General features: G+C 36.6%; 3 protein-coding genes across 5 annotated transcripts; 2 read left to right on the forward strand and 1 right to left on the reverse strand.

The window, feature by feature from the left end:
- Nucleotides 1-799: 799 nt before the first annotated feature.
- On the reverse strand, nucleotides 800-11,168 carry aldh16a1 (aldehyde dehydrogenase 16 family, member A1). 3 transcript variants are annotated; one of them, XM_058770584.1, is made up of 17 exons: nucleotides 11,054-11,168; nucleotides 10,742-10,839; nucleotides 9,746-9,845; nucleotides 9,516-9,639; nucleotides 9,283-9,440; nucleotides 9,079-9,156; nucleotides 7,080-7,426; nucleotides 6,503-6,661; nucleotides 6,237-6,390; nucleotides 5,952-6,027; nucleotides 5,751-5,856; nucleotides 5,443-5,573; nucleotides 3,716-3,883; nucleotides 3,393-3,597; nucleotides 2,577-2,762; nucleotides 2,266-2,391; nucleotides 800-1,132 (listed from the first exon to the last, which is right to left on the reverse strand). In XM_058770584.1, the coding sequence occupies exons 2-17, from the start codon at nucleotides 10,826-10,828 to the stop codon at nucleotides 956-958; spliced, it is 2,382 nt and encodes a 793-aa protein (XP_058626567.1). In that variant the 5' UTR covers nucleotides 10,829-10,839; nucleotides 11,054-11,168; the 3' UTR covers nucleotides 800-955. The 3 variants fall into 3 exon arrangements, with proteins under 3 accessions (XP_058626567.1, XP_058626565.1, XP_058626566.1); XM_058770582.1 differs by having other exon boundaries at nucleotides 9,516-9,642; XM_058770583.1 differs by lacking the exon at nucleotides 11,054-11,168 and having other exon boundaries at nucleotides 9,516-9,642; nucleotides 10,742-11,047.
- A 535-nt stretch (nucleotides 11,169-11,703) lies between these two features.
- baxb (BCL2 associated X, apoptosis regulator b) lies at nucleotides 11,704-16,343 on the forward strand. Its single transcript, XM_058770322.1, has 6 exons — nucleotides 11,704-12,078; nucleotides 12,155-12,185; nucleotides 14,642-14,812; nucleotides 14,910-15,045; nucleotides 15,510-15,614; nucleotides 15,781-16,343. The coding sequence occupies exons 1-6, from the start codon at nucleotides 12,057-12,059 to the stop codon at nucleotides 15,934-15,936; spliced, it is 621 nt and encodes a 206-aa protein (XP_058626305.1). The 5' UTR covers nucleotides 11,704-12,056; the 3' UTR covers nucleotides 15,937-16,343.
- A 108-nt stretch (nucleotides 16,344-16,451) lies between these two features.
- Nucleotides 16,452-21,844, forward strand: LOC131537075 (apoptosis regulator BAX). Its single transcript, XM_058770323.1, has 5 exons — nucleotides 16,452-16,739; nucleotides 19,936-20,091; nucleotides 20,805-20,937; nucleotides 21,121-21,213; nucleotides 21,374-21,844. Exons 2-5 carry the CDS (start codon nucleotides 20,000-20,002, stop codon nucleotides 21,488-21,490), a joined length of 435 nt encoding a protein of 144 aa, XP_058626306.1. The 5' UTR covers nucleotides 16,452-16,739; nucleotides 19,936-19,999; the 3' UTR covers nucleotides 21,491-21,844.
- Nucleotides 21,845-22,365: the final 521 nt, after the last annotated feature.

The following is a 22,365-nucleotide window of genomic DNA, read 5'->3' on the forward strand; positions in this document are numbered from 1 at the left end:
GGAAACGGAAACCATGGTATGGTAATATCATGGGACAGTCTTCCAACTATATGGAGCTCTGTTTTTCACTTAGCCTTCAGAATCAGATGCAAAGGTAATCCATCAGGTGACAGTGACTAAGCATTTTGGTACCATAATTTGCACACGAAACCGCACTTTTGTCAGCAATAAAACATGTCCACTCACAGGACGTAACATTTTGCTGTGTCACTGTGACTCAGCAGCATTTCGCCGTTTCACTTCCTTATGCGTAACGCGAGCACGTTTGGAACTTGGAACTCCTCCTGAGGGCGTGGACTGGAGTCTTCATGTCAGCTTTTGTAGTGAACAGCTGTCAGAGTGCCACATTTTAGTACTTTTATATCAGTATTTTTCATATATAAGACTTTTGGTAGTAATGAGAAGGAGATAGTATTAGTAATGATAGATAACAGAATAGCAATAATGAGAGTAATTGTCTATTATTGAATGAAGAGACCTACCCAAACTTATAACCTATGTAATGCTCTATGCTACTTTTTAAGTCTTCCCAGTTCCCAGATGTCTGGTAAAGAGCGCTTGATCTGGGAAACATCTGCTGTGTAAAAGCATCTGATAAACATTAGAGCAGTTACATAAGCTACATTCTAAAACAAAAACATATTCAAGTAATCGGTTAATTTAAGCACTCTAAACAAACATGTCATTGTTAAATGAGGTACCCCACATACTATATATGACGACAGGGAATGTATGATAATGTTTTACATTTTTCGCATTCGTAATAAAACCTGTACTACATTGCAATAAACTAGTTAAGTTTGTTATAACAGTTTATTTGTCAGAATACAACCATCTGTCATGGGAAACATTAATAAAAGTAACCTTCCTTATTTCACATGACTTTGTGAAAGTGAAACAAATGTACTCCTAACATGCCGAGTCACTTTCTGTTGTCCAAACTTTAATAATAAGTTTATGCAGTAGGGATCCAAATACTTTTCCAGACCACCGCCTTCCTCCAAAGCTCTTCTTGAAGAGAGGGATTTGAGCTGGTCCAGTTCTGTCCTGCTTCCCTCTCCTCCTCCTCTTCACAGTGTAGCCACAGATGTTTAAGGGGACTTGCACAGGAGTATTGAAGAAACTGACAGCCCTGATGAAAAGAAGTTCCATACATGCAATAAGATGAGTGCTATTCAAAACGGGCAAAATAGCCTGTATGCTTATACAGTTATATAGAACAGGATCTTTGTCAATGTATGCCCCTGCCAAGCTCAAATACACAGGCACGTTTACATGCACACAAATAATCCTTTTGTAATTAGATTAAGGGCTCAATCAGACTGAAAAGCCTTCATGTAAACACCTAATCGATCCGATTGAGCTTGATCTGAATGAAATTTCGATAAGATTGGAAGGGGTGGTTTATTCCTTTTCTAATACAATTGAGAGTGCATGTAAAGACTCGATCGGATTGAACCCCGAAACTGAAAGGAGGTTAAGGCTAGAAGAGATACGTATAGCACTACTGGGCATGCGCACATCAATACAGCGTAATTAATTATTTTTTCATTATTGTAAGGGGTAGGTTTTAGGGGTAGGTGTAGACGTTAATAAAACACAATCTAATAGGTAGAAAATTAATTTCATTGTTCGTTTCCGGTAGGAGCTGTATCCCTTCTAGCCACAACCCTGAAAGGACTGCACATGTGCAGAAAATGTAACGAAAATTCAGAAAATGTAATGTCGTATGACGTGCGGAACAACCTGATCTTCCCGTTGAGTAAAGTGTTGAACAAATGAGTGTTCTGTCATTATAAAACTGTCATTTCACTCAGCTTCTGGGAAGTGAAACACTAGTCCTTGTTTTGGATTCTTATCCGCAAATGGCTGGTTTTTGGGTGCAGGTACGGGCGTTTTTACTGCGTAAACGGCACGGCACAGCCGTCTATATGCTCACGGTCACCAAATTATGACAAGAAATGGCTAAATATTAATTCTGCTGTTTAAAACAAATAAAGAAACAGCGGGAAACTCTCTATATTTGTGCAGTGTATGTATGTCAAAAGATTAAATCCAATCAGAAACTTGTGACATATAAACATGTAAATTAACCCCGATCACTTTATTTAGTGTTCAAGAAAACACTACATTCCGATTCATCAATCGGAATGAATTCAGTCTGATTTAAACAAAAGTTGTGCATGTAAATATAACCAATAATGTTTCTATTCCCTAAATCTCAATGCCTATTTGTCTTCCATTTTAAGAAAAAAATCCCCTCACCTCTTTACTTCCCCAATACCAAATGCTTTGAATCACACTGTGGTTGGCAAGTGCCTGGGTAAGATGATCCCTGCCCCCTGTTATTATACTGACCAGACCTCCGGGGATATCAGAGGCCTGCAGGACCTTTGAGCAAAAAAAACAGAAGTCGAATACATTACAAACAAAGAATTGCAACGTGAAGCTTAATTGTAAAACGTGAACATTAAATGAAGGCAGTCTGAAGGTTACAGTGTGAGTGTAAAGTGTCTCCTGCTACCAATTAAAACACAGACATAAACAGAAATGTATTTATTTGAAAAGTAACAAACCTGTATAAATTCAAGAGCTGGAAGAGGGTATTTTTCACTTGGCACCATGACAACAGCATTACCCATGGCAATAGCTGCCCCTAGCAAGGACACCAGTGAGAGCAGCGGTTTGGAGTTGGGGAGAATCACTCCCAGCACCCCTAAAGCCTCAGGAGATGACAGGGCAGAACCAGACTGGGGCAGGAACTTTAATGAGATGAACATATAAATTAGAAAGCAGGCAAATGAAATCTTGGGTTAATTGACCCTTCGCAGGGAGCTTGATTGACAGACTATCTGACCAACCATAATGCCGAGTCAAATGAATCAAATGACAAACAAATCAGACAGGAGCGTAGATTAACATTGGTGAACTTGAGCTTGAAAAATGATGTGAATTGACTTCTTTCCGCGGTTGAAACAAGAAACCTTCTGATGTTCATTCTGATGTTATTTCATGCTATAACTAGTAAAGAGGAAGAGATGATCGGTTCACATGCCACTTGAACTGAGGTGCTACAGTCATCTGTCACGACACATTAAAGAGCCACAAAATGGTATTTCAAATGGTGTTTAAATTCTTTTTTAAAAATACAAAATTTGAAAGATGAGACTTCGTGTCATATCAAAATAAGCTGTTCTGTCTCGTATGCCGGTGTGTTGTCAGTGTCCTCTTTGCTCTACAATGTATTTTTCACTGTGTGAGAACTTGGTGTGTGGCATGAGAGCACCATGGCTTGTCGGACATAGCAACAGTAACTAAGCGGGGCAGTCCTTTGCGAAGGGTCAATTGTGCAAACATTCCAATACTAATTAATATATATTGTAGGTTCTTACTGGAGTTCCACCCTGCTCTTTATCACAGCGTGCAGCCCAATCAGAGAGCCTGGAGACACTAAGCTCCACCTCTTTCTCTGCCTTTTCTAATGAGATGCCGGTTTGAGTCTGGATCGATGCAGCCAAGTCCCGTCTCTTCTTCTCTAGACTGTCAGCAAGTGAATAAAGGGACTGAGAGCGTGCAGCGGGGCTTTTCTTCATCCACCTGCAATGACACAAGGAGCATCACATTAGATCTGTCAGTATTTTATCAAAATAGTTTCACCTAATTTTTTTTGGTCCATATGATTTATCCTCATGGTAACTTTCCCATATGCTCTTACCCTGGCTGGACCTTAATGGCGGCCTCTACTGCATTCCGGACATCCTTCCTGCCTCCATCTGGGCAGTGAGCCAGTACAGTGCCCCCCGGGGCCAAAACTGACCTGCTGCAGCCCGAGTCAGCTTTACGCAACTGACCACCCACTAACTGGGAGTAAAAGCGAGGGACACTGTGAAAGTGAGGAGGAGAGAGAAATGGGTCATGGAAGAAGACAAGAGGAGGACTGAGTTTAGCAGACAGCAGTAGTGGTCATTTAACCACATTTTATACACTAAAGGGTCCCCAGCGGGCAACCTGATATCGATTTGATGTCACATATTACTCAAGACTTGATCAAGATGCTGTAACATCATTTAAATTCAGTTTGGATGGCAATTTCCAGTGGTATTCGGGTGAAAATAGGAAGTTAGTGAAATTGGTTTAATGTATATGTAGTATATGTAGTGTAAATTTACTGTACATCAAATCAACATGTTGTCAAGTTTTTGATGTCAGTTTGATTTGCATATTTGACCTGTTTTGACATCAATTTTGATGTCAATTTGATATCTTTTCAATATCAATTGGGTATGTACTAAAAATACAGTAATACTATTAAATAATACAATTACAAAACTCATTGGAACAGAAAAAAAAGAAAAGGGGGAAAAAATGGAAATCTAAATCAGTGGATGAAATTTTAAAGCCTGGGTGCATTTTACAGATTTTTGTGACTTGATTTCTATGGTGCAGAGAGGAATTAAGTAAAGCATGAAGACGTAGTGAAGTACAGTGACCTATAATACAAGAAGCTGTTCAAAAAATGTTTCCAGCAACGTCACAATTCATTTTCAAAGAGAGAGGAAAGTCCCACACAATCCATCAAAACAATATGATTCCCGTACAGGGTCATTCCGCGTCAAAATTCAGAAACTTCCCCGGATAAAGGCTCAGGTTTATTCTCTGTGTTCCACTCTGTCTCGTGCAAGCTCTTCAAAGCATACTGCATTGACTGTGAGCGCAGATGGACACCCAACTGGAGCTTTGAGTGCTCACTTGTGCACAGTATGTGCGAACCCAATATTCTGGCTTGTGTGCGGACTCTGTGCCTGGAACTCAGCAGACAGTGCTGAGGACAAAAGTTAAGTCACATGGATTGTCCACAGGCCAGATTAGAATTCAGACAAGAGAAGTATACTTCTGGCTTAAATTGAAAATGGGTAAAATTCAACAATCCCCATATCTCTGGGACTGAACTATATTGGGCCTTAAAAATGAAGATACCAAAGAGGCTTAAGAACCAGAATCTAAAAGGATACTGAGATGGAACATTTTGGGAAAAAAAAAACACAAGAAGTGCATTTTCCCATTTTTGAACTGTCATTATTGGCATACAATTCAACAAAGATCGCTGAACAGACCTATTTTGCTCTATGCCATCTTTCTTAAGTCATTTCCCCCCTTTACTTTGGCTCAAATCTTTGTCATTTGGACCCCTATACAGTTGGAATAATCAGTAAATATTCATCCATGACGTTAAATATTTCACCAGGAAAATAAAAATAACCAAACTCAAAACTCTGGCTTGACTATGAAATTAGGTGTTAGTGCTAAAATCTAAACTCAATCTAAATACTTCTCACTTTTGATGATATTTATACCAGCTGTAACATGACTGTTCAATTTATGACACCAAACATACATGCATTTTGCAGTTCACCATTGAACTATGAGCTACAACACACCCACCTGGAAGGATCAAATCCTTCAGGTATCGTGAATCTGGAAGCTGCAGAGCCAAAATCAGCATAATTGATAGAGCTGGGACTGGAGCGAGCGAGGGAGGGTGAATGTGACAGCCGAAGGAACTGATACAGACCCTACAGAGGAACAAAAAGCACAGAAGAAGTCAGACATTCTCAACTGGTCACCAACCAAGACCATATATCCAATCAGAAATATAGTAGAAAACCCAAAAGAACAGAAACAATAGCGTAGACAACATTGAATCCCATTTTCAGCACACGAAGCTGAATGTGACCATTTTTATAATATACCTCTCTGCCTCCATCGGTGCAGTTCCCGCTCTCCCGCCGTCCACACAGAGGCAATGCAGGATCCATTACAGAATGACAGTTCACCCACACCGAACCTACACACAGACTACGGAGAAAGAAAAAGAGATAAAAGAAGGGAAGTAAGAGATCAAGATCAATGAAATCAAGGTTGCCAAAATACTTGACCAAGCATGGATGCACCTTTTTGCAGACTCCAAAGCCAGAGTCAAATCTTCAGTCCAGATGGAGGCTGCCTGACCATGAGGACTGTGGCTTCCTATACACAAGTACAGATCACAAAACTTTTAACTCACTTATATTACAACGCCATTAATATAATATGTAAATTTGTAAAAATATTCCATTAAAAGCTTCAGAATAGATGGATCACTGCACTCAAGACAACAATGCATGCCTATGGAAATAGTAAACTATAGCAAGATTTTTAGCTTCATATAAATTAGTTCTCTTTAATTTCAGCCTCACCGAGTGTAACTCCCTCAGCAGAGCTCCTGAAAGATATGAGGGGCAGCACAGGGCCTGGAGGAGGTGAAATCACAGACTCGCAGGAAGGAGCCAGTCCACACAGTACAGTAGGGGGGTAGAGAGCACCAGTGCCAGGTGGACATAACTGGATCAGCTACAAGATAAAAAACAACAAGAAAACAAAAACATGAAAGCATTCATCCTTTAAATGCCAAAAAATCCATCCTATAGTATTTGGCGACATCTAAACTTAAATGTTCACGCACTGTCGCCCCCTGCTGCTGGGCCTCCTGAACTGCAGCATCTATAAGGTTCCTGTCAGTCTCGGTGGCAAGAGGAACACATTTCATCCCAGTCATTCTCAACTTCAGTCTGGCCACAACACTGTCCAACACTGATTCCTGCACACAGAGCACCCACTGGAACTGGACAAGAGAAAGAGAGAAGCAGGCAAAAAGATAAATATTATATTTGTTTTATACATGACAAGTGATTTTTAATCAATGAGCACCCCTAGCGGACTATAGCGGTACCGCTGAAGCGCTGTTAACTGGTTTTATTTTAGAAAATAAGCACTAAAATAACAAGTAGTGCTTATATATTAAATATTAGATACCTAATTATTAAATACATATCAATATTACATCATATTTTCCTATGTTCTTTTCTGAAAACCTTGGGAACTTAAAATATTTAAATATTTACTCCACTGGAATAGATAAGATTTTTTTTTTTTTTATATTCTTGAGAAATTTCTCATGCTCTCCAAGGCTGCATGCAAAATACAGTAAAACAGCAATATTGTGACATATAATTACAATTTAAAATAACTATTTTTTTTACATCTCTTTTCTTCTTGAAGGCCAGCTCTATCACTCCGTCCACAGCACTGTCGAAGTCTGCCGAATCAAAGATGATAAAAGGGCACACTGAGCTGAGTGAGAGAGAGAAAGACATAGGGACTCCCCAACCAGCCACTGCTTTAGCCAGGGCTTCTCCACTCTGTTGTCTTCCGCTGTAGGTCAGGTAGTTCACTTGTGGATTTTGAGCCACTTTGGCACCCACTGATGCTTCACTGCCTGTGACCACATTCAGCACTCCAGCAGGGATCCCAGCCTCCATAAACAGCTGAGCCAACAGAAGGGCAGGAAGAGCGGTAGTCTTGCCAGGCACCACAATAACAGCATTGCCTAGAAAATTAATAGTCATGTAAATAAATAATAGTTAACCCCGCAGTTTGATTTGCACCTGCACATCTCATTCAGATAGGATTACTAGATTTTTACATTTATGAGCAAGAACTCCTAATGAATTAAGCGGTTTTAAATAATAAATTATATACATTATTTGGTAAAGCAGTTAAATGCAGGGTTATAATTATAGTTCATTATATTAATAATTAAAACCATAAAAAAAATTGTTACATGAAATAAAAAGTTAACTGAAATAAGATTAAATATAGTAATTTTAGTTCAGCTAGTTAATTTCTCATTTACATTTAGTTTCACTTAATGTACTAACACATCTAAAAATAAAACTATTTAAATTAACAAAAGCTATATACAGTATGTATATTTTGAAAACAAAACTAATTAAATGACAAAAAAAACCCAAAGTAACTAAAAATGGAAAATATACACATGTACATAATTCAAACTATTATAGTTATAACGAAAACCATGAAAAATGTTACTTAAAATAAAAGTTAACTAAAATAAAATGAAAGTCTTTTTATTTCAGCTATTTGTCAAGGCAACATTTCTCATTTTCATTTATTTAAAGTAATGTACCACAATGACTAAAAATAAAATGAAATAAAAAAAAATTATAATAACTATATAGATACATTTTAAAAACAAAAATGAATCAAATGACAAAAACACACAAATGAACAAAAATTTAAATTACAATGAAAAAAAAAAAAAAAAGAAATTATTCAAAATATTTTATTAATAAAAACTATACTATCTCTGTGATACTAAAATAACACTGGTTAAATGTAAACAAGTGAAAAAGGTTGAACAATACTCGCAAACAACCCCCACACAATTTTATAGGGACGATGTTCAAAACACTGCCAATACTAAGGTCAAGTACAAAATTGATTTTTAAAATTAATTTATAATTTTCAGTATTACCTATAAATGTGAAGCATGTAGGCCTAATTTATGTGACCACAGTTTTATTACTGTCCACACTATTAACACAAGTTAACCTACAAATGCCTAAACTGCTGCTTTCAGCAAGTTATTAAAACTGGTGCTATATAGCACTAAAAGTGGTTCTTGGCTCGTAATCATAGGGGAACCACTTTTGGTGCTATATAGCACCATATCTTTAAAGGATATACCATTAAATATACCATAAGAGGTGCCATATTGTATTGTATTTCTTCAACAAAAATGGTGCTAAACAGCACCAACAGTGGTTCTTTGGCTCGTAAAGAACATTTAAAGGGGCTTAACAGGTTCTTTGTACGGCAGTGGTGCTATATAGCACCTTAATCACCCCAAAGAACCACTGAAGAACCATACAGGAGCTTAACAGGTTCTGTGTATGGTAGCAGTGCTATATAGCCCCTCAGTCATGCCAAAGAACCGCTGAAGAACCACTGAAGCACCAAGATTTGGTGCTATACAGCACCACGAGCCAAAGAACCACTTTCAGTGCTATACAGCACCTTTTTTTTTTTAAGAGTGTAAAATTCTTATTTTTTCTTCCTTTTTTGTCATTGCATTCATCCTTTGAAAGTCTGGGGAAGACATGAAACTCAGAAAAGAAGGTATCATTAATGTTCATATATTAAGCATCATATCATGCTCAGTTTAAGAGAAAGACTCACCCATAGCTAGAGCTGGTAAAACCTTAAGTAGAAGAAAGTAGACGGAGCAGTCATCTGAAACAACCACCGCCACAATGCCTAGTGGACAGACGAAACATGACATGAGACTTACAATCATGTCTCTTTCTTACAACACATTTTCTCACAGTCTTCAACAAGTTCTGTCTCTCAGACTCACATACACACAAACAAACACTCACATACCATGCGGGATCCACTCAGGCATGAGCGTGTCTCGTAGCTGAGCCCAGCTGGCATAGTATTGGGCCAGTCTAACGAGCACAGCAGGAGAGGTAGAAGACTGAGAGACCTCACACAGCTCAGACACACACTGACTGTGTCTCTGCAGGACACTCGCCAACCTGCGGCACAGACATACATTAATAATGATGTAAAATGTAACATTAGTGACATTATTTTGAGTAAAGCTCTAGTACTTGAGTAACACTTTGGCTCTTTGGTAACCGCTCCATCCACTCCAGGTTTTAAAGCCTCCAGCAGCAGATGAGGCAGCAGACGCAACATCCTCATCTTTAGCACAAACAGTGCTGCAAACCACCGCTGCTGCACAAAGACAGAAGGAGGAGGGCAGGAGAACTTATCTTATCACTGCATGGAAGATTACATAACAGATCTGAACTTCAGGAAAAGATCAAATATTGCTTACCTTTGGAATCAGTCACATCCTGGGTCTGTCTGTCTGCAGGGCTGGAAAATTTCCCATCGATGAAGAAGCCAAGAATGCGAGAGTGTTTCTCCAGCCATGACTGAGAGAATGAAAATGATGGATACCTTCTTGAGAATTTGTGTTTAACTGGAATAAATGAATATCTCACACAAATTTGACAGCAATGATGGCATTACACTTTAAAATTAAGTTCAAATTATGCTGAAAATTTAAATTTCTCTGATAATCCAAATAACAAGCATGTTTCATTAAAGTAAGCAAACTGTAGTTTGGTTGTTCCACCTCTCTGAGGGAACCAATAGAGCGGCTTTGTGAAAACAGGGTGAAGGTTGCAGTAGATCATTCATAGAACATATAGCTCTCGCAAAATACATGAACAGTTAACTATTTTGAACTTTGCTCACAACACTTTCTTTTTACAAATTAAGTAAATTACATGTACTTAAACTAATGTTGTTTCAACCTGTATGACTTTCCTTTGGCCTTTTATAAAGTGTGATATAAGAAATATAAACATTGACAAGCTCAGTCACATTTCACTTTATTTGCATGGCAAAAAGATGCAATTAATGTGAATGGTGACTGAAGCTGTCAGTTGGTAACCTTCTGCCTAAAATGTTCTTTCGTGTTTCACATGAGAAAAAAAGAAAAGAAAAGAAAGTCATATGGACTTGGTACATGTTGAAGATGAGTAAATGACTGAATTTTAATTTCTAAGCGAACTACTCCTTTGAGACATCCATTGTTTTTAATGCGAATTTACAGCAAGAGGACCACCACCAGCATCTTGTCACATGCTTTTCTCGTGAGCTGTCTGCATCCTAATGTACAGTCACATGTAAATCATTTTAACACAGGTTTAAAAGATGGCAGTGCTCTGTTGCACTTTAAATGATACATAAATGTCAAATTGATTATCCAAAGTATTAAATGCATTTCAGATACAAAGTTAATATACCCCAAAGATCGCGTTACCTGTGCAGTTGCTGTGCTCGTGCTGGATGGTCCATACTCCATATTTTGAAATATGTCGTGCACAGTCTTTGCAGAAGTGCCTGCCATAACAATTCAACCTATAGAAATAAAAATTGTTTCTGACTTCCGAAAAATATGCTAATTCAAAATAAAATAATAATACTGAGTGTGTTGATTCTTTCACTTAATAACAGCGATCAAATGTACAAAGCTGGCAACTACTAGTTACAATAAGCAGGACCTGACGAATTTTCGATTGCAAGAAACACGTAAATATTAAACAATTCAAAAGTGCATTCAACGTGAGCTTACAAGTCCACGCTGGTATTTCTTCCTGGGTTGTATTGTGTTGCCAGATCGCGCAAGAAAATCAAGCAAAGTGATTTTTTATAACAGCAAGTCACCAAAAAAGCGAAAATGAGCAAACATGAGCAACCCCCGCCCCCTCCCACATACTACATATTTTATAATATGTAGTATTATAAAAAGATAATACTACAATAATAATAATAATAATAAAAACCAAATATTTTTCAGATTTATGAAGACTAGACATTGCAAATTGTTAACTTAATTGTTTTCAGTAATACTTTCATTACAATATACTTTAAAATAATACAATATAGGCTACTTAAAAAAAAATCATTATATGAAAGACACACAACCCTTTACTGGCTGTCTTTTGAACTCTATGAACAAATAATCCCAGAGAAGCTTATAGTAAGTGGACATGGCAACACTGGTGTAGTCTACGTCAAACTTAACCCCTCCTGATACTGTTGTGTAGGCTACTCATCATTCACAAAAAAAAATAGACGGAGCTGTCACTATAATAAGTAATACGTTATAAATGCACAGGACTTTAAAGTAAAACCATAGTTGTTATATGGGAAAGATATCAGATGGATTTCAGGAAGGCGTCCATATACTTCCCATCTAGGCTGTGTCTCATTTCGAAGGTTGCACCCTTCGGTCATTTCATCGATGTTTGTCCCAGTTCAGAAAAGTACCCATTATAACATTGACTGTTATTCGTCGTAAATCGTAAATTTCAGCAACTTATTTATTATTATGGAATGCAATGGTTATACTTTTCTGAAATGAGGCAGCCTCGGTGGCGGAGGCAGCCGACATAAGCGACCTCTGGAGGGAGCAGCCTTCGAAATGAAACACAATTGTTACTCCTCTCCACAAAAGTTGAAAGATCCTACTAAAATAGAGTGGTATTCCCCGTAGTTACACCCACTCGAAAACATTACCTGAAACACTAACAACAACAATATTATAGGCTTTAGATTGCCTATATTTTACTGATATGGCTTGCGAAGTCTCGCAGGGTAAGTGACTGTGTTTGTTTGTAACATCTTAAGCGATGTTAGATGTTTGTTACTTATGTTTCTCTTCGCTCTACAGATGACCAGATTGGAGAAGCACTCTTAATCGGGTACGTTTCACTTTTTAAACTTATGATGTCGCTGTATGTCGTATTTTATATTCATTATAAACTTAATGTTTCCGTTAATGGCTAGTGTAGCCCAGCTTTAGAAACTTTTTTGGGGAAAAAAATCCCCCCGGAAACACAATAAGGGTTAAACTATGCGGGGGGAAAAACAACAATTTATGGCAAACAATTGATGATCATTAGTGGACACAGTCACACAGTAGGCTAAGGCCATGACATGTCATCCAAGAATTGGCATAACATGCAATAGTTGACAATACTTTATTGTAGAAACAAATACAAGTGGGAAAAAAGAGAGGACACTTACAATAATGTGATCAAAATGTCCACCACAGAAGAAAATAATATACAGACGTGGTCAGAATTGTTGGTACCCTTGGTAAATATGATCAAAGAAGGATGCGAAAATAAATCTGCTTTGTTAATCCTTTTGATTTTTTATGATAAAAATTCACAAAAAAATCTCTTTAATTGGAGATTTCATTCATATTCTCTTTCATTGGAGAATAATAATTTAAAATGGGGGGAAATATCATTATGACAAATGTTTAATACACATTGGACACAATTAACGGCACCCTTTTATTCAATACTTTTTGAAACCTCCATTTGCCAGTTTAACAGCTCTAAATGTTCTCCTATAATGCCTGATGAGGTTAGAGACACCTGACAAGAGATCAGAGACCATTCCTTCATCCAGAATCACTCCAGACCCTTTAGATTCCCAGCTCCATGTTGGTGGTGCTTCTCTTCAGTTCACACACTCATTTTCTACAGGGTTCAGGTCAGAGGACTGGAATGGCCAGCAGAAGCTTGGTTTTGTGCTCAGTGACCCATTTTTGTGTTGTTTTTGAGGTTTGTGTTTGGATTAATGTACGGTTGGAAGATCCAAACATGGCCCATTATAAGATTTCTAACAGAGTCAGTCACTTATTGATTTTTTTTTTATCTGTTGTTTTATATGTCCAGGACCTCCAGCAGAAATATAGGCCCACAACATCAAAAATACAGCAGTATATTTCATTGTACACATGAGGTACTTTTTATCCCTGTGTGCACCAAACCCATCTTGAGTGTTTGCTGCTAAAAAGCTAATTTTTTTAGTTTCATCTGACCATAGAAGCCAGTCCCATTTGAAGTTTCAGTCGTGTCTGACAAGTTTGTTTTTGGAGGAGCGAGGAGAATTTTTCTTGAAACCCTTTTCTTTGATCATTTTTAAAAAAGTTTTCTGACCCCGAGACTCAACTATTTTCTGCAATTCTCCAGCTGTGGTCCTTGGAGAGTCTTTAGCCACTCAAACTCTCCTTCTCACCGTGCATTAGGATTATATAGACACACGTCCTCTTCCAGGCAGTTTCGTAACATTTTATGTTGATTCGAAATTCTTAATTATTGCCCTGATGGTGGAAATGGGAATTTTCACTACTCTAGCTTTTTTTTTAAAGCCACTTCACTAATTTGTGAAGCTCAATTATCTTTTGCGGCACATCAGAAATATATTATTTGGTTTAACTCCTTGCAATGGATGGTTAAGAGAATCTGGCCTTTGTTTTCCCTCCTGTTTATATTTCTGTGAAACAGGAAGCCATGGCTGGATAATTTCATGTTCATAATCGCTGGTGTGCTCACAATTGTGATTATGAATAGGAATATACTTCAGAGATATTTTACTCATAAGAATTTCTAGGGGTGCCAATAATTGTGTCCAACATGTATTTGAGAAAAACATTTATTGTTTAAATATCATAATGATACTTTCCCCCATTTTCAATTGTTTTAGTTCAATAAAAGGTTAGATTTTTGTGATTTAAAAAAAAAAAAAGGATTAATAATGCAGGTTTATTTTCAGAGCCTTCTTTGATAATATTTACCAAGGGTGCCAATATGGTTGCAATATGATGCTGGTTGCATGTTGTTGTGATAAACTATTTTTTAGTTGCAGGGGTTGTCCAGTTAGTAACATATTTGACAGAACTTTTGACAACATAAGAAAAATAAAATATTTTCATAAAAAAAAAAAAAATGTAACTTAATTTTAAAAATGATTAACGAGTTACGATTAAAATAACATTTAATAACGATAATGTTGACTGTGACATTTTTACACTCACTAAAACAGACGCTGCAAAACCGTAATTTATCGTGGGATTTGTGTGACATTATAATATACCTAATGTATCTTGTGGAACATCTACTATGCTTGCTAGCAATCAAATCATTTTGGAAAATCTAAATGTCATAGTGGCTAGATTGTAATGTAATGTTGGCTGTAATCAGAATCCGACCACCGTTTCATGCCTTCGTGAATGTAATTTGAGGAAAGTCATGATGAAATTATTAGTGTTAAAATTTTCATGTTTATTGGAGGTAATTGTGAATCTGTTATAGTATCTCTATGAACATTTGACTCATGTAGTTAACAAATAAACGTCTTTCAGGGTGGTAAGAAATGAGGTGATGAGCGTAGCAACCGAGGTACATGCAGCCCCACCAGCCCTTCCCGAAGCTCGACCAATAAGCAACAGCCAGGACCAGAAACTTGTTGAGCAGCTGGCGGAGACCATCAAAGTGATCGGTGATAGGCTCGATCAGGATAAAGCATTCAATGAGTCAGTCTGAGATTTGAATCTTTACTAAACATCAGTGTTGCTGTCTATACTGGTTTTAAAACACCAGGTTTCACTTTCTGTTCTTCTGACCTCGTAGCATGATTGATGGCTTAGTAAAAGTGGCTGATAAGAGAAGTTTCTGGGAACTTGTGGAAAAGGTTTTCACAGATGGCCAAATCAACTGGGGGAGAATTATAGTGCTGTTCTATTCAGTTGGAAAACTGTCTGCAAAGGTATTGGATTAGTTAGATCCTGCATGTTTATTTTGTCTTTTTAAAGGGGTCATGAACTGCCTTTTTTATTATTTTGTACTGTTCTCTGACATCCACTTATAATGTTATAAAGACTTTTACAACATGAAACATAATTTATAAGTAATATGCTATTTTCTGTCCTGTTTTGATGCAAAGATAGTTTTACCACAACTTAGCACTGCACAGTGTCTTGTTGTCTTCGGAGTCTGGCTGTTTTTGGCAGACTGGCTTCAATATAAGCTGTTTTTAGACTAATGACAAAGTTTTGAGTTCTGAAACTTACAGGATGTTTTTATAGTACAATGACCTCCTATATAAAGATCAAGATAATTTTGATTTCTCAGTTCATGACCTCTTTAAAATTTATGTTAATATGTCTGTTGTTTGTAGACCTGCATCTTTATGCTTATATCTGTGCATATTTACCACTTTCCTTTCAATAGATGGTCCTTGCACACTTACCCACAATTGTTTCAGACATTTTGACCTTAAGTCTGGATTACTTCAGGAGGATTCTGTTGGAATGGATTCGCAAAATGGGAGGATGGGTAAGAAACAATGAAGACACATTTTTACATTATTGTCTCAGAGAATATGAAGAAGCATTTGACTATTGTTTTAATCTTGTTCTATTGTTGTTAGAAGATGTGTTGAACAGTATTGATCACAATGTCATATCTATGACATCTCCTTTGTTTGTACCCCTTAATACAGATGCACAGTATCCCTGCGCTGGCCTGTTTCTCCTTTGAGCAATTTTCTGCTTCTTCACTTAGTAAATATTCTTCCTATTTTGGAGCCGCATTGGCCTTCACTGGTGGCCTACTGCTAGGTGGCTTCATCGTCTCTAAATTTCCAAGAAATAGCTGAGGAAGAAAATGAAGATGTTGCAACAGAAGTGTCCATAACGTTGAACTTGGGCGAAACATGTTACATCTGCATTTTGTAATTTGCCCCTTTTTTATTGTAATATGCCTTTATTTTATATGTATTTATACTGTTTTGTAGAAAACACATTGAATATGGTCAGTGTTAATTGATTTAAAGACTGGCACATGTTTATTCAGGATCAGGACAGATTGTTGGGATAAAGCTGAGCCTAAGCTTTTTACTGAAAATTGACACATGATATTACAATAGTGATTTGTATAATCTGGCTTGTTCCCTCTTTTGTTCATTTAAATATTTGGCATTGAATGTGATTAAAGTCCCGATAATTTGTATGTGAAAATGTATGTTTTAAAAAAATGATGGTTCTGTAATAAAATATAAAATAGTAATAGACTATTGGCCTTTGTACAGAGAGAGGGTTTTTTTTAGGGTTTTTTTCTGAGCTACATTATAGTTTGAGGATGGCTGCTAAATATAAGGTAGAATTGTTTTGGGTGGAGAAATGCAAGGAAATTAAGCAAACCGCTCTTTGTTTCGCTTTTATTTTCACTTAGCCTAGTGCGACGCTAGCAGTTAAGATGCGGAACTGACAACAATTTTATTATATCTTATATAATAAAGCAAGACTTATTAAACCAGTTAGAAGTTTACGATATGTTTATACTATGGCACTGACGTAAAGGCAGAGGCCACCCATAGATACGGTTTCATTGTGATTTGTGAAGTGGCTATCAAATCTATAGGATCAAGGAGGAAGAAGGAAAAAGCGCTCATGGAATTAGGTAGGCTATGACTTTACTAAACGGGCCTTTGTCATTATTTTGTTAACGTGAGCTCTAGTATAATGACATGAAATTTTATTTTATTTTGTCTCAATCTTTTAGATTACCAGTTTTCAGAGAATCACATATTTAAATCGTGCTTAGGCTATAACTTAATTAATAAATATTTTTTATAATATTTAACAAAATATACCCAAATAACCCAAAGTAACTTAACCCTCTGGTTGTGTTCGGACTCCAAACAATTGCTTATAAATCTGTCATTATGCTATATTATCACTAAATATTGGATTCATTCTTTTTGTCAACTTGTTTTCTTTCATTTAGGACTGGTTTTGTGTTTCTATTTGCATCTGATTAATCGTGGGCCCCCCCTTTTTTGGGGGGAAAAATCATTTTTTTATGAATAATTTTCACATTGTGAGATAAACAATTATGAAAATTTGCACGGTTTCTCACACTAGTGTGCTTTAATGATTAATCAAGAAGTTTGGTTTTAAAAGCTTTTATTTTGTACAAAATTGCAAAAAGTCACACTTGTGGTGTTCCCGGTCAAAAATGACCGGACTCCGAACAATTGCCCATAAATCTCTCATTTTACTATATTATCACCAAATATTGGATTCAATCTTTTTGTCAACTTGTTTTCTTTCATTTAGGACTGGTTTTGTGTTTCTATTTGCATCTGATTATTTGTAGGCCTCATTTATCTGAAAGTGGGCCCCCCCCTTTTTGGGGTGAAAAAAGCATTTTTTATGAATAATTTTCACATTATGAGATAAAAAATTATGAAAATTTGCACTGTTTCTCACACTAGTGTGCTTTAATGATTAATCAAGAAGTTTGGTTTTAAATGCTTTTATTTTGTACAAAATTGCACAAAGTCACACTTGTCAAAAATGGCCGGCCATTGAAAGTGAATGGGGAAGAATGAAAGTAAGAGAAACAACTAGTATTCAGGAGCATGTTGTGCTTGCAAACATAAAGGCCTTGGACCTGTGTGTGTGTGGATGCATGTATACTCACACTATCACACACACACACACACACATCTATGCATACAAACTATTGTGAGTATTACACCTATTTCATCCTACCCTGAACTGCATGCAATATGCTTTTATGAATCTGATATTATAACTCTCTCTCTCTCTCACACACACACACACACACACACATGCTCAAACTGCCTTGTCTTTGGCCTGCATTGACTTCAAAATAGTCCTTTTTCCATCCTTTGACCAGAACGTTACATCAACTTCAGCTGGTCCCTCAAAATCAGAAGATTGCTCCTCTTCAGTTGTTGCAAGGTTTTCAGCTTGTTCAGTGATGTTTTCCTCTTCCAATATATCTTGCAATGCATCTTCACTGTAAGATTCATCTTCAGTTGTCCCTTCCTAGGCATTTGTATGCTCTAGCATTTATTTGTAAACTTTTGTCTACTCTGTGAGAACACGAAAGCCTCAAAACCTATTGTCATAATGTTTTTTCTAGAATGTGGTGAAAGAAAAGATTCTTTTGAAGTAAGTGCAGGCTAAAGACAAGGCAGTTTGAGCATGTGTGTGTGTGTGTGTGTGTGAGAGAGAGAGAGAGAGAGTTATAATATCAGATTCATAACAGCATATTGCATGCAGTTCAGGGTAGGATGAAATAGGTGTAATACTCACAATAGTTTGTATGCATAGATGTGTGTGTGTGTGTGTGTGCAAGGCCTTTATGTTTGCAAGCACAACATGCTCCTGAATACTACGGTAGTTGTTTCCCTTATTTTCATTCTTCCCCATTCACTTTCAATGGCCGCCATTTTTGACAAGTGTGACTTTGTGCAATTTTGTACAAAATAAAAGCATTTAAAACCAAACTTTGATTAATCATTAAAGCACACTAGTGTGAGAAACAGTGCAAATTTTCATAATTTTTATCTCATAATGTGAAAATTATTCATAAAAATGCTTTTTCACCCAAAAATGAGGTGCCTACTGGATAAATGAGGCCTACGAATAATCAGATGCAAATAGAAACACAAAACCAGTCCTAAATGAAAGAAAACAAGTTGACAAAAGATTGAATCCAATATTTGGTGATAATATAGCAAAATGAGAGATTTATGGGCAATTTTTGAGTCCGGTCATTTTGACCGAACACCACAAGTGTGACTTTTGCAATTTTGTACAAAATAAAAGCATTTAAAACCAAACTTCTTGATTAATCATTAAAGCACACTAGTGTGAGAAACAGTGCAAATTTTTATAATTTTTCGTTTAATATTGTGAAAATTATTCATAAAAAATGTTTTTTTTACTCAAAAAATGAGGTACCTACTATCAGATAAATTAGGCTTACGATTAATCAGAAGCAAATAGAAACACAAAACCAGTCCTAAATGAAAGAAAACAAGTTGACAAAAAGAATGAATCCAATATTTGGTGATAATATAGCATAATTACAGATTTATAAGCAATTTTTTGGAGTCCGGTCATTTTTGACCGGGAACACGACAAGTGTGACTTTTTTCAATTTTGTACAAAATAAAAGCTTTTAAAACCAAACTTCCTGATTAATCATTAAAGCACACTAGTGTGATAAACAGTGCAAATTTTTATAATTTTTCGTTTAATATTGTGAAAATTATTCATAAAAATAAAAAATTCACTCAAAAAATGAGGTACCTACTCTCAGATAAATGAGGCTTACGATTAATCAGATGCAAATAGAAACACAAACCCAGTCCTAAATGAAAGAAAACAAGTTGATAAAAAGAATGAATCCAATATTTAGTGATAATATAGCATAATGACAGATTTATAAGCAGTTGTTTGGAGTCCGGTCATTTTTGACCGGGAACACAACAAGTGTTACTAGGTAAAATAAAACCCACAAAAAAATCCGAAAATTTGAAAAAAATTTATGAGAAGTACTTATACCCTATGTGAACAAAGTCAGTAAGTTTGAGTCCAATGCGATAACGTTAACTAGTATTTTCGGAAAAAAAGAAAATCTTCTTCGGGTCAATTTGACCCGAACACAACCAGAGGGTTAACCAACAGAGCTGTTTACCTGAATGCCATGTTTTCCGTGTTATTCGTTGTGGCGTTCGTTTTCATTAGCGTTCACTTTGGGTAGCACTAAATAAAGTAATAATCAGTAGTAGCCTGCATGTCATTCGTTTAATTATTATATGACTTAATGTTCTCAGGTCAGTGAAGGACCAGGTACAGAGAGCGGGAACATGTGCACCGTCTCTTCCTGAACCGCAGCCAATGAGTGCTGAGCGGGAGCAGCTCCTGGACCAGGTGGCCAACGTTATCAGAGTCTTCGGCGACTCGCTCGATCAAGAGCCGAGATTCAATGAGTTAGTATCGATATCGAAATGTATTTTTGGCATGCAAGAGTAAACTGTATGTAATAATTATAGAAATCAGCTTCTGAGTAAAAATATTAATGTTAAAGTTAATATATGATAGGATAAGAAATAAAGTTGTGAGAAAGGGATAGTTTACCTAAAAAAGTGAAAAAATTCCTTCATTCCTTCCACTCACCCTCCACTAGGTAGTATTTATTTTCCATACTATGGAAGTCAATGGCTAACGTCAATTGTTTGGTTACCAACATTCTGAGATGGTCCTCACTGCAGAACATAAGATCCAGGGGGCGTGGTTGCATCTAGACCCAACTCCTCCCACCTTACATTTACCTAAACCTACCTGTCTCCACCCCCTGATCCCTAAACCCACCCATCCCCACCCCTAAACCCACCCATCTCCACCCCTATACCTACCAATCTCCACCCCCTAGATGTAGATACAACCCTGCCCCCTGGATCTTTGTTCTGCAGTGAGGGGCTACTGAACATTCTTCAAAATATCTTATTTTGTGCACAACAGAAAAAAAATAAAAAAATAAAGTAAAATCAGTTTTGGAACAAGTGAAGTAAATGATGGCAATTTTCATTTTTGGGTGAACTATCTGTTTAAGTCAGCAATTTTGAGAAATTAAATAAAATTGAAATTGCACCGGTATAATGAAAAAGCAAGTCTGTTTCATTAAAGATGTGTTTCATTTCAGCTTGGTTGATGGGTTTGCACGTGTGGCAGATAGACAGAGTTTCCAGATGCTTGTAGATAAAGTGTTTGTTGGCGGCATCACCTGGGGGAAAATTATTACTCTGATCTGTGTTATTGGGAAAACAGTTGCAAAGGTATGCAGTGCTTGCTTTCTTTCTTTGAGTCAAAAACTATATTAAATTTTATTACTCTATATTAAATTAAATTATAAAAGTACTACATTAATACATTTTTGTGTTTCAGTGCCCAAAACAAAATTAATTATCTGAGGTTGCACTTTCATATATGTGCGCTTGTTTTTTGTTGTTCATGAATAGATTCTTGCAAATTCAGTCCCAAGCATTGTGTCTTGGACATTGGATTACTTCAGAGATTACCTACAGAACTGGATCTGCAGTAGGGGAGGATGGGTATGATTTGATAAACATGTCAGCACTTGTATTAACACAGCATAGCACTGAAAAGACATCAGTAATATTCATTGATTAACCCTTTTAAATACTTGAAGGTCAACAGTATCTATTCTTTGGCTCGTTACTCTTTTGAGCGAGATTTTTGTTTCTCATCAAGCCCGATCTCCCTCTCTTCTGGAGTCATCTTCCTCAGTGGAGCACTGCTGGGTGGCCTCATCGTCTGGAGACTAAACAGAGGTGCCTGAGGACGGTCAGTGGAGGACCAATAAAGTGAGAAAAAGAGGAATTCTGGGATTTATACATGCTACAGACCAAAACAAAGATAGTTTGGTGACCAAATATAGGAGAAGAGAAGGCTGTTTGGGAATATTATGCAAAGTGAGAAAGGGTGTGAAATAGTCCATGCGAGAAAGATTAAGAATGAGGGCACTTACAAGTTTCATCACATCCAGAATGGTATGTACAGTGTAGCAAGATTTGAAATATCCTAGATGCTGTGCCAAGAGGACTGTTCACTGACATTTTAGTGACACTGTTATTAACCTCTACCTCATTTTCACTAGTGCCATTGTTTTTACTCCGTGCATTCTGTTGTCAGACCAACTCTTTTAATAAAGCAAACTCTTTTACTGGATGTGTTGTGGGTCAATGCATAAACAACCCTCTAGCTAGAAATGTGCTAGAAATATACAAAAATTATATTTTTATATTTACAATTAAATTCTAGACTTTCTCAATAATGTAGATTAAGAAAGCACAATAGGAAGGGCCTGCATTAAATAAAGTCCTTCCCCCACAAAGGTACAGGAAAATTAAGATGAGAATTTGTGGTTAAAAGTATATAAATTAACTAAAAACTGCAATTTGAACCTTCAACCCTTTGGCTCTCATTGAAGTCCACTATATGGAGAAAAATCCAGAATGTTTTCCTCATAAAACTTAATTTCTTTTCGACTGAAGAAAGAAAGACATGAACATCTTGAATGACATGAGGGTGAAGAAATGTTTGTTCCGCAAGTGAATTAAACCTTTAAGTAGCATGTAATTATATTCTAAAAAAAAACAACCAAAAAACACATGGATCATTTAAAAAAATATTCTAAAATGCTAGCATTGAAAAATAAATTGAATATGTAAAAAGTGTGAAAA

This window comes from Onychostoma macrolepis, chromosome 03 (genome assembly GCF_012432095.1).
Source record: "Onychostoma macrolepis isolate SWU-2019 chromosome 03, ASM1243209v1, whole genome shotgun sequence".
NCBI lineage: Eukaryota > Metazoa > Chordata > Actinopteri > Cypriniformes > Cyprinidae > Onychostoma > Onychostoma macrolepis.

Coding starts and splice junctions, on each gene's coding strand:
- aldh16a1 (XM_058770582.1), bottom strand. CDS start 10,828: ATGGCAGGCACTTCTGCAAAGACTGTGCACGACATATTTCAAAATATG. Junction 7,427..9,078: donor TTTACCAGCTCTAGCTATGG/GTGAGTCTTTCT, acceptor TTAATTTTCTAG/GCAATGCTGTTATTGTGGTG. Junction 2,763..3,392: donor AAGAGCAGGGTGGAACTCCA/GTAAGAACCTAC, acceptor ATCTCATTAAAG/TTCCTGCCCCAGTCTGGTTC.
- baxb (XM_058770322.1), top strand. CDS start 12,057: ATGGCTTGCGAAGTCTCGCAGG. Junction 12,079..12,154: donor GGCTTGCGAAGTCTCGCAGG/GTAAGTGACTGT, acceptor TTCGCTCTACAG/ATGACCAGATTGGAGAAGCA. Junction 14,813..14,909: donor CAGGATAAAGCATTCAATGA/GTCAGTCTGAGA, acceptor CTGACCTCGTAG/CATGATTGATGGCTTAGTAA.
- LOC131537075 (XM_058770323.1), top strand. CDS start 20,000: ATGAGTGCTGAGCGGGAGCAGCTCCTGGACCAGGTGGCCAACGTTATC. Junction 20,092..20,804: donor CAAGAGCCGAGATTCAATGA/GTTAGTATCGAT, acceptor GTTTCATTTCAG/CTTGGTTGATGGGTTTGCAC. Junction 20,938..21,120: donor TTGGGAAAACAGTTGCAAAG/GTATGCAGTGCT, acceptor GTTCATGAATAG/ATTCTTGCAAATTCAGTCCC.